At 35.4% G+C, this 14,666-nt stretch overlaps 1 protein-coding gene across 6 annotated transcripts in view; it reads right to left on the reverse strand.

The window, feature by feature from the left end:
* The window catches only part of WDFY3 (WD repeat and FYVE domain containing 3), a 281,573-nt gene that overhangs the window by 85,580 nt on the left and 181,327 nt on the right, over nucleotides 1-14,666 (reverse strand). For all 6 annotated transcript variants that reach the window (XM_060114184.1, XM_060114194.1, XM_060114198.1 and 3 more), the window contains 7 exons: nucleotides 13,247-13,437; nucleotides 12,001-12,153; nucleotides 7,851-7,924; nucleotides 7,606-7,767; nucleotides 6,149-6,243; nucleotides 3,052-3,172; nucleotides 2,622-2,839 (listed from right to left, as the gene is read on the reverse strand). In XM_060114184.1, the coding sequence (XP_059970167.1) occupies nucleotides 2,622-2,839; nucleotides 3,052-3,172; nucleotides 6,149-6,243; nucleotides 7,606-7,767; nucleotides 7,851-7,924; nucleotides 12,001-12,153; nucleotides 13,247-13,437 (1,014 nt within the window). The remainder of the gene's footprint in view (nucleotides 1-2,621; nucleotides 2,840-3,051; nucleotides 3,173-6,148; nucleotides 6,244-7,605; nucleotides 7,768-7,850; nucleotides 7,925-12,000; nucleotides 12,154-13,246; nucleotides 13,438-14,666) is intronic.

A 14,666-nucleotide genomic window follows, 5' to 3' on the forward strand; every position in this document is an offset into this window, starting at 1 on the left:
AAAATAATGAAAGAGAACTTTGTATCTAGGTGGCTTTTTAAATAGTTCATCCAAATCAATTGCTCAGTGTGATATGAATTAATCTTCTAAAGCGTGCTCTTCTAATTAACAAAAAATTGGACAGCAAATTACCAACCTCTTTCATGTATCATCTCATTTCTTAGACAATGGGCATGTAAGAAACTGCTATTATCCTTTTTATAATGTAGAAAATATGCGATTTCTTCAAAGTCATAAAGTTAATGAGTGGTGGCACCAGGACTTGGAGCCTGTAAAGCTATACTGTCTCCGCTGGCTTTCTCAGTGACATTGCCACATTTCTGAAAAACTGGCTGCATTAGGATGCTGGGTGATTTCTGTTTGTAGTAAATTCTAAATGAAATCATGAATATAAAAAAGTCTGAGCCTTAAGAAATCAAAAAACATAAAGTGGTATTTTATACATTAAGTAGGAAAAGAAATTTTGATCAAATTATATGTCCTAAATGAAAACCAATACTAGCATTTATTTTCCTTTCCAAATTTTCACACTCTATTTCCACCCCATAATTGATCTTAAGGAATATCTAATATGTTATTAGCAATTAAGCATTAATTTAGATTCAAGTTACAGCTACATGGAAGGTATTTTTATAAAGAAAAATCTGACAAAAAACTAAGAAATATGAATAAAACATTAAAAAACTTTAGGTTGTTCATCAGATCAAAGAGAAACAGAATCAAATGAGATGATATATCTATATATATGTAGATACAGATATACATCCGTATATATACACAAGTATGTATGTATCAGATAGATATTCAGGAAAAATTATATTAAATTGAATCAAATTTAAATTAAACTTAAATACCTAGATTTCTCTCTTAGAACTAAAGCAGCATATGCAATGTACAAGCAGGTATCAATGAAGCACAAATAAATTCTAAGACGTGAAGTCAGGTAGGTCAGATAAATTAAAAGCACCTTTTCCTGATATTACCGAGTGATGTAGGACAGAAAAAAGGACAGAACTGACCGTCAGAAGACAGATACTCAGATATATTACTGTCTGACGCAGGAACCTTATGTATTTAACAGTATTATTTTCCTAATTAGAGAGATTAATTCTTAATGTATACTCATTAGGTTTATTTCCTATAATATATAACTTATATACCATAAAATACATACACCCGTGTCTGGAATCCTGAAGGCAAGTGAGATGACATATGTTAAATAATTTTGCAAACTGCAAAGTCCTCCGTGAAACTCAGGTGTTATTTTGGCCTTCAGTGAGAAGCGGTGCTGTCAATTAGCATTTAAAACTCTTACATTCTCCGAACTCACACTGAATGGTGCCTTTCACTGTTTATTCTTAGTAGCTACTAGCTACTATTAAGGTCAAAAAGCTAAATTTCTTGCTACGAAACTGTTTATGACACTTGTTGGCTAGATCTTTCTCCCAGAGTCAATGCAAAACAGCAATCTATTTTTCAGATCATAAAAGTCTCTATAATGATAATAATTTTAAATGCATATTTTAAAGCAGACAATTTTCTTGAGAAATCATTTCACAGTGAATTTCTTTCTTCATCACAAAGTTCCTTGAGACGTTTTTCACATGTGAAATAACAATAAAATAATCCTATGGTGTAAGCTCTATCTTCCTACCATTTGCTTTAACATTTGACAAAGTAGTGCAGGTTGCACCTAGGTATTGATACTTGAACATTTTTTTTAACAGATAAATTACATATTAAATTCTGATCCCTAATTTTTCCACCTGACAGGGTAAATAGTTATTCTTAATGCTTATTGCAGAATACAATTATATGATTTTAAACTGTAATGTTATAAAGACAAATATATTTTTTAAATACTTTAAGAACTGAATGACTATAATTTTCAATAAAAACATTATCTTAAATATATATTTTCCAAAATAAGATCATTAATATGAACAGAAAATATATACCAGTTCAAATAAATCTAACATAGGAAACTGTAATTTTCTAATATTGTTTAAATGCTCAGTTCCGTGTTGAAAACAGCATAGAACCAGTGAGCAGAGAATAAGGAGTTTTGGCTGAAACTTCAATGAGCTTAAATCTTTGTGTGGCAATATAACATAACTATTAAAAGCATGGGTTTTGGATTGAGTGACCTGGATTCAGATTTTGACACTTCTTACCTGACAAGTGACTTCACCCCTATGCCTTGACTTTCTCATCTGTAAAATGGGTATTTATATATCATAGTGTTACTGTGAAAATGAAATAAGTTATTGTGAAACTGAAAAGTGTTTGTAACTGGTACAGAATTAACGCTCAAAATATTATTATTAATTCAGTTCTGATAATTTGCAAATTATTTATAGATCAGAAAGGGGACTATACAACAAAAAGAAATCATAAGAAGTTTACTTGAGTTTTCACATCTTAATATCCTGTTTCTGACTTCAGTTTGATTTGCAATTAAAAAAGCCAAATTTGAAACTTTTTATGCTTTTTACTCTATCATTAATTAAAATTCATGACTCAATGGTTGTTAGACAAACTGAAGAGTATAAGCTTACATAAGATTTAAAAACAAAACACAACAGCTTATTTCAAAGCAGCCGACTGTAAAAGTCCCATACCTAATACAGTCCCGATCTTATTGGTTAAGACGGAATCTGTCTGTTCCAGCCACCCTCCACCACTGAGTCCTTCCTTGAACTTGATGAGAATAGACTGATTACTCAGTAGGACGACAAGAATCCTCATGGCTGCCGTAACTGTGGTGGAATGCAAGTGTTCTTCCATAAACATCATAATCCAGTCAAAACCCAGCGTCCTGACCAGCTCTTCGCAAGCTCTATTCAAAGATAGATGGATTAAACAAAACAAACGTTAATTTAAAGGATTATGATTTCAAATAAAAAAAAAGACTAGTTTCATTCTTGAGATACGATAAATTTCAGGGTTTAAAAAAAATCTACTAAAATTCAGCGGCAAATCTTTCTTTTGTCTACCATGAATTAACTAGTAGTAGCAACTATTACCATCAATGCTCAAAAGATTACTTACTGCAAATTAATGCTTGTCTTTTCTTTAGATGTGTAAACCAGTTTTAGTAAGATATCTAGAAGTCTGTTCCTCAAAAGTATAAGGTTGGCAGACACAAGACCTCCAAACTCTTCTTCAGTTCCTACAATGAAAATAAATACATTAAATTGCCCTAGCTGATAAACTAGGATAAAATATCCAACACTGTTCTAGGAAATCTCACTGAAACACATCTGTCAGAAAACATTTTCTCTAGGAGTACTTTCCACTCAAGTGAACAAGAAAAAGGGTCCAACATTTCTCTTTAGAATCCTGAAAACTGTTCATTTACTTAAGACATTATCTAAACAAGTGATAATAAAGACTGTGAACCCTTTTTTATATTAATATTCCCTTCTCCTACCAACAGGGGTAAGGTAATCAAACGAGGATCACACGAACAAAAATAACAATGCAAACCCTTGATTTCTAGTCTTTTTGAAGGACTTAAATGGTTAAAATTTCCAGATTTAAAAATGAAAAGAGGAAGCATAAATTATTCAATAATTATAATACATAAAGTAAAGTGAGAAATAAATAGCAAAGACAAGAGGGAAAGGCACACAAATGCACAGGAGAACTTGGGGAAGAAAGGAAGGAAGACAGAAAGCTTACAGTTCTCAATGGACAGTACTGGAAGCACAAGGGACTGGGATCAATGGCCTAGTGTTGCAGGCCCAGCTCTGCCACTAAGAGCTCAGGGTTAATAAGTCACAGTCCACATGCTTTCTTTCCTTTATTCTATAATTGAAGCTCAGGCTAAAGTTTAATGACCATGGCTATATGCTTTTACTTGTTTGGGCAAGGGACTATTTTTACTTTTAAATAATATCTTTTAAAATGCTAACTTAGTGCCTTAATCATTGGGAAGGGTGCTTTAAGCTTACCAAGGGGAACTCAAGATTCCCTCCCGGCTAACAGGCAAAGCACTGGTAATTTACAAATTGCCTTGTTGACAAATGGAATGGACAACCTAAATTGACAAACGAATTACTTCCTTTCAATAAAATGACAATCCACATAGAAACTAAGAATTCTCCTTAGTTTTTATGCCTATTTTTTTCACTGACAGTTATGTCCCGCTAATTTTCAAATACAGTTTAAAACAATTAACTCTGAAAGAAATTTCCAGGTTAACTTCTTTCCATTCGAACTGATGCTTTACTCCACATTGCACTGTCCTTTCATGCAATTTATTTTATTTTGCATTAATTATTATATCACCGTTCAGCATTATTCAAGCCATTTTTTTGGCAGGTGTATCCTGAATACTATGTAAGCTACATGAAAGAAAAAACTATGGTTTTAATTTTTTGGAACATCCTGTTATACTTAAGACAGTCCAGTCCACACAATTAAACAATCAAGGTCATATATTAACAAGAACAGCAATATGCTTCTGACTTTCTCTATTCTTTCAAATGGCAATAAATTGATGAGGAGAAGACTACTCTAATCAACTTGGCAGATCAAGAGAAAATTTTCCGAATTTATACATCCCTGCTACTCTGCTCTTGTCAAAAAAAGTTTACAGCACTAGTTGTAGTTATTGAATTCAATGGCCAGCAAGAAATATGGAGACTAGAGAAATATTTTTCCCATATCTTTTTTTTAATACTTGAAATAAACATGTTATACAGTTCAAAAGATTTTAAAGACTTTCCTTTTTTTTTTGGCCGCGTGGCACGGCATGTAGGATCTTAGTTCCCTGACTGGGGATCGAACTCGATCCCCCTGCAGTGGAAGTGTGGAGTCTTAACCACTGGACTGCTAGGGAAGTCCCAGGACTTTCCTTTTTAATTCCTATTTACTTGGCTTATATTAATTCAGAACTTAGAAATAATCTTTGTATATGGTAGAATAGTGCAGTGGTTAAAAGCTTAGAATGCTGGTTTGGACTACCTGAGTTCAAATGCAGTGGTATGATCTCAGGTAAGTTTCTCTTAAACTTTCTGGGCCTCAGTGTCCTCACTTTTTGTAAAACTGTGATAACAACAGGACCAATTTCATAGGACTGTTATAAGATTATATAGAGCACTTAACAGTGCCTGGCAAATATTAAGCACTAAATAAGTGCTATCCATTGATTTGATCTATATGCTTCTCACCCACTGCTAATTTGCTTCACCAAAGAAATATCAACATTCTTCCAAATGGTAGGAAGTAAGTGGTTACTGGCCTTATATTCTGCTCTATGATTTGTAGAAGTCAGCCTCTCAAATCTCTCAGTTTCACCTTTGAAAAACATAATTACACCACTTTCTCTTCTTATTCATGAAGCACCAGAGAGGCTGTGCTCTGACGGATACAGCCAACATGGAAGAGAACTCCCAGATGGATAGGGTCGTAAGAGTTTTAAAGGAAATCATTTATGTGACATAATTTGGGAATAATGTAACAGGATAATAATGTAAATAATGCTGAACAAATATAAAATATTGTGAATTTAATTACAGGTTAATCTAAAGGTCCTTTTGATGTTTTCCAAGCAAATCTCCTGCTCTAGAATACACAACTGGAGAAATACATTCTAACAAGAGAAAAATATGTTTCAAGGGAAGAAAGTTTTTTTTTTTTTTTTTTTAAATGGTTGTCATGGGCCCAGGAACTACAACTTAAGAAAATTTTATTCTACACTTACATAAAGTGATTCTAGTAAAACATTCTTTCCCTCAATGACTATTAAATATTTAACAGGGAAATAAAAATAACCGCAATATAGATACAATTCACTTTAGCAAGAATCGATGTTTCTGAAGAGTTTTACATAAATTAAAAAAAATAATGTTCAAAAATTAACTGGAAGAGTTTATTATTTAAAGGAACATTGCTATAAATCCTGTAAAAATAAGAAAGATTTTATTTTTAAAGTAAATTCACACCCTATTCAATTTGTAGGTTATTCTGTACTTCTGCATATCATAGAGGCTTGGTCTAAGACAAATACGTCTGTGAAAGACCAAAGAAAGTAATGTAAGGAGAAAAGTAATACAACAGTGTCACATATAATTCAGGTCTAACTTGTGTCAGAAGAAAACAGGGTATAGTAATTAGGTTCCAAGCTCCAGAATTGACTCACCAGTGTCAGGCTTCTCTTCATGGTTTATTTCCATAACTACAAATTTCTCACAAACTGCAAAGGTTGGTAAAGTAGAAGAAATAAACTGGCCAAACCTTTAAATACAAGAAAAAAGAGGTTATAGATTTTATTTTTTCTCTCTCCGAAACAAACAACACTAAGAAACAAAAAGCAAAGAAATGGAAACCAAAATAGTACTTCTTATTTTAACTAATCTTTTACAGACCTCACATGATTGTATTTCATTTGCTTCCCCTCAAACTATTGCAATTAACATTATATATGCTATAATGTTTTAAAATACTATAGGGAAAAATATACTTCATCAGAAATATGAGTCCTTTAATGCACTAATCTAAATTTCAAAAACCAAAAGGTATGATCCAGATTAAAATGTCCTAACATTATCTATATGGATCTACTGTAGCCTAGTAGTTAAGTACCTGGGTTTTGGAAACACAGGTAAGATTAAAATCCTAGCTCTATCAGTTTTTAATCATGTTACTTGGGGCAGGTAGCTTAACCTCTCTGGGCTTTAATTTCTTAATTTGTAATGTAGAGAAAAATAAAAGCCTTGATAGGGTTCAGTGATAATTTCAGCAAAGTGATCATCATAACACCAGGATAAGACCTAAATAAATACTGTTAATAATAATGACGAGCTCCAAAATAATTTTTAAACTCCAGTTTTAAATTTGTCACCAAGTTAAAAAAAATGCTTTCAAGATAACTGTGTATAAAATGAGTGATTTATGTGCTACACCAATTAGAGATTAGTTTACTGGGAATACTCTAGCAATAATGTGTGATTTCACCTGTAATACCTGAGCAATTACATGACAAGCAGTGATTAAGTCTAATTTAAGCAGTTTTCTACTTGGAAAATATCTTAGGTAGTTTTTTTCCTTCCATTTTCAGTCAAGATGAGAATTATCATGTGCCTATTAGAACAGTTCTACATACACTCCATAAATATGTCTTAAGCCATATTTCACATTGGCAGCAAAATAATACTCATATAAAAGGTCTGAATATACAACAATAAAATACCACCATCAGTTTGGGTGATAGAGAGCAAATACAAAAGACATGGCATGTCCGCTTTGGGTGTACGTGCGCGTGCATATGTGCTTCTGCACGTACACTTGAGAAGTAGCAAGGCTTGGGGAAGAGGGCTGTGGACCAAGAATTCCTACACTGAACATTTTTATGTCCAGGACAATCAGCCTCACTGGGCTAATTTTAACAACTTTTCTCACCAGAATTCTATGATTCGCTAGTGGCAACAACTGGCTTTGCAAGATACATTCATGTTTTCCATGCCTTACAAATATCTAGAATAGTATTAATTTTACACGTGTTACCTAGGCATAGGAACCAATTACGTTCATCTCAATCGTCTTAACCTCGTTGGTACTTTTAGTTAACAAACAGACAAATACAGAAGTTTTCACTACCTGAGCAGATCATTGCTGTTGGGAAAACCTTGCAGTAAGAAGCTCAGCACATTACTAATAGCAGCAATGGTAGGCTGGGATAAAGACATATCTCGAAGAGTCAGGAGTAGCTTTGGGATTAGCTGGAATTCCCTCATTAACTTAGCATTCTTTGAAGCTTCACTATAAGAGAAAGAAGATTTTATACACTGTACTAGTATCTCTTCTATAACTGAACAGCTAACAATTTAGGTATCAACTAATACCTGGACTCTGTGAGCAATTCAATGAAGTGTTCAAATAAGGAAAGATGAAGTTCATATGGTGCATGGAGCCAGACCTATAATAAAATAAACAGCAGTGGTATATTTAGGGTTAAAAATACCCCAAGACCCAATCCAATAAGCGCAAATGCAGCACATATAACTTATTTCACTTAATTAATTGAATATAACCACCTTATTAGTTTTTATTTATGGTAGCCCTTTAAAACTGTCTGTATACAGGACTTCTGGTTCTGTTCATAAAGAGATAATTGCTGTGGAAATTACCCTCCTAGAGTAAACAACTAGAAAGGCAAGATCTATAGAAAATTTCTCTGGAATCAATGACTGAATACTATTAGTGAATACTGCATACAATATACTGAATAGAATGAATACAGAATACAAAAACTGAATGACAGGAATCATGTGTGGGTCCAAAACTAGAAATAACCACTGCAAACTGGCACAGCAAACAATGCCTAAAACTCACAAAGGGCTGGAACTACTTTGCACTCCCACCAACCAGTATAGAGACTTCATAATACATGGGGAGGTTGGGTAGAGGTCTCAGAAGTGTAATACCTTAGTAGGGGGGGCTAAATTACCACTAAAGATTAATCAAAGTCCACCCTAACAAAGCTTAAAAGCATGCCTCAAAAGAATCAAGATAACTGCAATACTAGAGCAAAGTTTAATACTCTTTAAAAGAATAAAACAAAATTTATCATTCAACAATGTAAAATTTAGCATCCAATCAAGTTCCGAAGAATGCAAAAAAAAAAAAGGGAAAATATGAGCCATGAGTAGGAGAAAAAACCCAATCATTATAAATAGGCCCAGAAATGACAGAGATGATAGAGTTATTGAGACCTTTAAAAAGCTAATAAATATGCTCCATAAGATAAAGAATGTAACAAAAAATATGAAAATGATGAGGAGAGAAATAGAAGATAACCAAGATCCAAAATGAACTTCTACAGATGAGAAATAAAATATTCAAAATGAAAACCAGGGGCTTCCCTGGTGGCGCAGTGGTTGAGGGTCTGCCTGCCGATGCAGGGGACACGGGTTCGTTCCCCAGTCTGGGAAGATCCCACATGCTGCAGAGCGGCTGGGCCCGTGAGCCATGGCCACTGAGCCTGCGTGTCCGGAGCCTGTGCTCCACAATGGGAGAGGCCACAACAGTGAGAGGTCCGCGTACCACAAAAAAAAAAAAAAAAAAAGAAAGAAAAAGAAAAACATACTGGATGGGACTAACAGAGGATTAGACACTGCAGGAAAAATGTTCGGTAAACTTAAAGACATAACAATAGAAACTATTCAAAATGAAGCATGAGAAAAAAATACTGAAAATAAATGACTAGACAGAGTATTAGTGACTTGTGGGACAACAGCCAGGAACCTAAGATACGGGTAACTGCAGTCCAAAATAAGTGTGTGTGAGTGGTGGCGCTGGAGGGGTGCAGGTGTTGACCAGGGAAAACAGCTGAAGAAATGATGGCTAAAAAACTTCCCATTTGATAAAAATGACAAACTCACCAACTTAAAAAAGTCAACAAACCCCAAGCAGAAGAAACATAAAGACAAGGGAATGAATAACTGACAATTTTAAAGTATGAAAAGAATAAAAATCATCAACCAGAATTCTATTCTATGCAAAAATATCCTTCAAAAAAGAAGGAAAAATACTTATTCAGATGGGACAATTTATCACCAGTAAACCTGCACTACAAGAAATGTGACAGCAAGTTCTTCAGGCAGACGTATCATTCCATTACAAGATAGAAATCTGGATCTACACAAAGGAATAAAGAATGCCATAAGTACTATTTGCTGCATATACTACGTGGGTGACTATAAAACTTTTTTAATGCCTTTGAAAGATAATTGACTATTTAAAGCAAAAATAATACAAATATTGTGGGGATTATAAACATACAGAAGTAAAATGTATGACAAGAATGGCACAAAGGACAGGAAGGGGGAGATGGAAGGGCACCATCGCAAGGGTTTTACACTATAGGTGAAGTGGTACAATGTACTTTGAAGACAGACTGAACTGTTACACATGTATACTGCAAATTCTAGAACAACCATTAAAAAAGAAAATGCTTGGATGCTATTATAATTATTTTGCTTATATTGTCAAATAGCTGTTCTAAAAACAGGGCAAATGAAGTATTTATTGACCACTGCCGTTTGGGGTTATTAGGAATGCCATATGAAGCCACAAAGGGTGCAGAGTACTATAAAATGAAGCCAAAATTTGTCAAGCAACTAAATTTCTGATGTTTATATACTGAATTTCAGTCAGAAATCTGAAACTAAAGATAATGTGTCAATTACCAGATGTAGACAAAGCTAGGTCTCCTTAGTACTCTCATAATCCTCTCTGCACACCTTTACCTCTGAGCTTTCACAAAATTTTTATTGTCTATTTGCTTTTCTCTTCTAATGCACTAAATGCCTTGAGGCATGGACTCTATCTTTTATTTTCACATCCTTAGCACCTAATACAGTGCTTGGCTCAAACATATTCAGTAATTATTTTCTAACAGAATGAGAGGTCTCTGTATCAGAACTTTGTATATCAGGCTGAGAAATGTGTATTTTATTGTGTAGCAAAGAAAAAGCACTGAAAGTTTTTTAATAAGTTATATGATTATATCTTAGAAAGAATGAGGTTAAAAAATATATAGGATAGATTGAGGAAAGGGAGAAAGAACTGATCATTATTTTAGTAAGAATAGAATTGATTAGGGCTTGGATGAGGATGTAGCAGGAGAAAGAGAAAACACAGACTACATGAAATGTGGAAGCAGAATCTATATGACTTAATATGGGCTGTTTATAAACAGTGAGGAAGGAGGAAGCTGATTTTTCAATTTCAAGCCTCAGTGAATGGGGGAATGGTGGTGCTATTAATAGAAACAGAAGTTAAAAGGAAGCTCTAACTTGGGGAAGGATGTTAAGTTCAGCGTAGGTGTTGCTGGGATATAAAAATGGAAATGTTGAGGAAGAAGTTAGAAATAAGCCCGGAGTTCAGATATCAAGCTAAAGATTTAGGTTTGTGAGTCACCTCTGCAGAAATGAGGCTGTGGGACTGGGTGAGAATCTAAAGGAAAGAAAACAACAAATAAAGGAAAGGATAAAGCAGCAAAGGTGGACACGTTTATACAAAGTAATGAAAATTCTATAACCAGAAAATTATGGGGAAAGTAGTGAGCAAGATATATGAACCAGGAGAGTGATGCCTAAAAGCTAGTAAAAGAACTAGGAGATGCAAGAAGAGGGAAATGGACTGCATCAGATGCTGCTGAGAGCTAGGGGTACCGAGAACTGAGTAGAAGCCATGGATTTTTATTTAGAAGAGGGCTGCTAATAAGCTTTCAAATAAAGTTTCAGAAAAGCAATTTGGGCACAGTCTGTTTGTTGGGGATTTAAAATAACTGACAAGACTGAGCTTATTAGAGTTACAAAGAAGAAGAGTGAAGGCCAGACATCACAGCAAACACCAAGTGCTAGGCACCATTCTGGGTGGTAGGGATACAAAGATGAAGATAGATAGACATGATCTCTGCATTCATAAAGCCTTCAGCCTCACAGGGGGAGATTTTATACAGTGATGAGTATGCAAAGTGCTGTGAACAAGAAATGAAATGGAGAAAGGATATGCAAGATTAAGTGGTGCCCTGAGAGGACAGAGTGGAAGCTGTTATGGTAATAAGACAGTGGAAATAAAAATTTTGCTATTTTGGTGAAAAGAATATTTTCCTATACAGCTACTAGTAACCCAAATTTCAGGTCTAGCTCCTATTTACTGAGGGAAAGTTACTATCAAAAATTTTTGATGAAAATATGTTTGCCTCTTGTGATGCCAGTGGCAACAGCAAACTGGCTATCGTTAGGCACACGCATTGCACCATTTCATTTCTATACTACTTGTAAAATGCAATAACTTTGGGAAGAAGGAACCCAATCACTACCTTATTTTGTATATTTTACTAATGACATTAACATGAGCATCATAAAACTTTAGAACATAAACACACCTTAGAGACAAAACTGTTCATTAGTTAACTCTATCAATATACAGAATAAGAAATCAGTTCCTTGATTATATATTACCAGCTAGTGTTTATATACATACTTCAAAATCACAAAGTAGATCCTGGAAAGCAGTTGAATTTGGAATAATGGAGGTCTCGTGTCCACTGTCAACAGTTCCCACCAAGGAAAAAGTTAGATGGAGAATGTGGCTGTTAAGAAGGGAACGTTTCTTCTTAAGCAGCATCGCCAGCAACTAAAAGAAATCAATACCAAATGCCTGTTGGTCAATCATCATATACGTACACACACATACACACACAAACACACACTGGAGAACACTAAGTAGAGCAATTCCTGAGACTTCTATGCTGGTTTCTAAATTTTTACTATGACAATGCAACATCAGAGAAAATGTGAAAAGCAGGGTAATCCCATCATCCTCTTATTAAAATATCCACTTTTACATAAACTCTATTCACACAGAAATATTTAAATTGTTGCCATCATGTGTATACAATTTTCTACTCCTGTTCTCTACATAACATTTTATCCAAAGGATTTTTTTTCTTTTGCAACCTAGTTTCCATAATTATAATTTTAAAAGGTTGAATGATATGTGAGATGGTTATAGTATTATTAGTCATTTCGATACTACTGGAACCTTTAGATTATTCCTATTTTTTCATGATAAACAATGCTGCAATTATCATTTTGAAAGTTTTGCAAAACAGAACATAAAATTAGATAATTAAATCTACAGAAAACACTACAGTAAACAGCTTATCTACTACCAGTGAACTATTGGCTAAAGTTAGAGAAGAAGGCATTTGTACTTCATCTACATTAGAGGAACTTAATCTTGCTCCAAATACTTGTTCCTCTTCTTGTAAGTAACTTTCTGCCTAAACCTAGTAGAGATTGTAAATACATGAACACAACATATTTTTTAATCCCACATGCATTTTCAGGACTAGTAATGGCACACAGTGGCTCTCACATGCCCTAGGTAAGTAAGGGGGTGGGGGGAGTACAAGATGACTGGGTGTGGAGGGGAGAGACGAGGTTAATGAGGAGAACTCTGGATGTATTACCAACTTGGCAGTCTCTAGAGCAGGTGGTAGTATGACCCTATTTCATTTAATTCCTGTTTCCACAGAAAAAAATAACCCCAAACTAACAACTTATATTCTCACTCGAAATATGTTGGTTTTAATAAAAGCTACCAACTTCTAAAGTTTACTTGGACAATACTATTCTTCCAGAGTTTGAAACTACATGAACTACAATGAAAATTAGAAGATTTTTAGTGCAAAGTAAAGTGAAGACCAAGCTTTATGGTTACAAACCTGGTAGCCCTTGATTCTTTCCATCTCTTTGCTGGCTAGTGGGTTACTCTTGACCACACAAACCAGGGCCTTGACTGCTGCATATAGCCCTTCCACATCAGAAGCCATGGCCACCAGGCCCAGGATGGCTGCAGCTCCACCAATGTACTGCAAAGTAGTGGCAACAGGCTTAGGAACAAATGTTCTTACTCCTGATTAAAAGACAGTGAAAAATAATTAAAATAAATTCCCCACTGTAAACAAGAACTGAATAAATCATCTTAAGAAATATTTAATTAATTATAAATTATGCCTAAAAACAAAATACCCTTCTATCCTAAAATAAAAATTCTAGGGCTTCCCTGGTGGCGCAGTGGTTGAGAGTCTGCCTGCTAATGCAGGGGACACGGGTTCGAGCCCTGGTCTGGGAGGATCCCACATGCCGTGGAGCAACTAGGCCCGTGAGCCAGAACTACTGAGCCTGCACGTCTGGAGCCTGTGCTCCGCAACAAGAGAGGCCGCGACAGTGAGAGGCCCGCGCACCGTGATGAAGAGTGGCCCCCGCTTGCCACAACTAGAGAAAGCCCTCGCACAGAAACGAAGACCCAACACAGCCAGATAAATAAATTAATTAATAAACTCCTACCCCCAACATCAAAAAAAAATATTCTAAAAAAAAAAAATTCAAGGTAGAATTTGGGAGAAGGCAATAAATGCTGATATACTTTCAGAGAAGAGTTGGGAGTAAAGGAGGGAGTAGAGAAGAGCAGGTTTGAGAGGAAGCACAAGTGTTTCTACTCTATAGCTTCGCGCAATGTAAAGACTCAGAAGTACAGAGGCCTTGGGAATATATTTCTGAAGCAAGGGAGAATGCCTTACTAGGTACTGCTGGAGAATAAACTTGGGGAGAGCAAAAGCACTTCATCTCTGTGAATTGGGGAATGGGATGGAGAAGCCACCCTGGCAAGGATGAAGTATTCCCTACAGAAAAGCCAAACAGAGCACATTCCTGACCACTGCTCAAAGCTTCTCTTAGTTATGTAATCTGAGTAACAGTACATCAGTGACCCTGAAGAGCGTAAGTATGTGGAAACACAGTACTGGAACTAACTTTGTCAATTAAAAAAAAAATAAAAAATTCACATCTACATTCCTAACCTTGTTTTTTTTTTTTGGGTACACGGGCCCCTCACTGTTGTGGCCTCTCCCATTATGGAGCACAGGCTCCGGACACGCAGGCTCAGCAGCCATGGCTCACGGGCCCAGCCGCTCCGGGGCATGTGGGATCCTCCCGGACCGGGGCATGAACCCGTGTCCCCGGCATCGGCAGGCAGACTCCCAACCACTGGGCCACCAGGGAAGCCCCCCTAACCTTGTTTTTTAAAAAAGACGTTGTTTAAATGTCATTTGCCTACCAATCAAGATTGAGTTTTTAAAAAAT

The sequence above is a fragment of the Mesoplodon densirostris genome, chromosome 1, assembly GCF_025265405.1.
Source record: "Mesoplodon densirostris isolate mMesDen1 chromosome 1, mMesDen1 primary haplotype, whole genome shotgun sequence".
In the NCBI taxonomy this organism is placed as follows: Eukaryota; Metazoa; Chordata; class Mammalia; order Artiodactyla; family Ziphiidae; genus Mesoplodon; species Mesoplodon densirostris.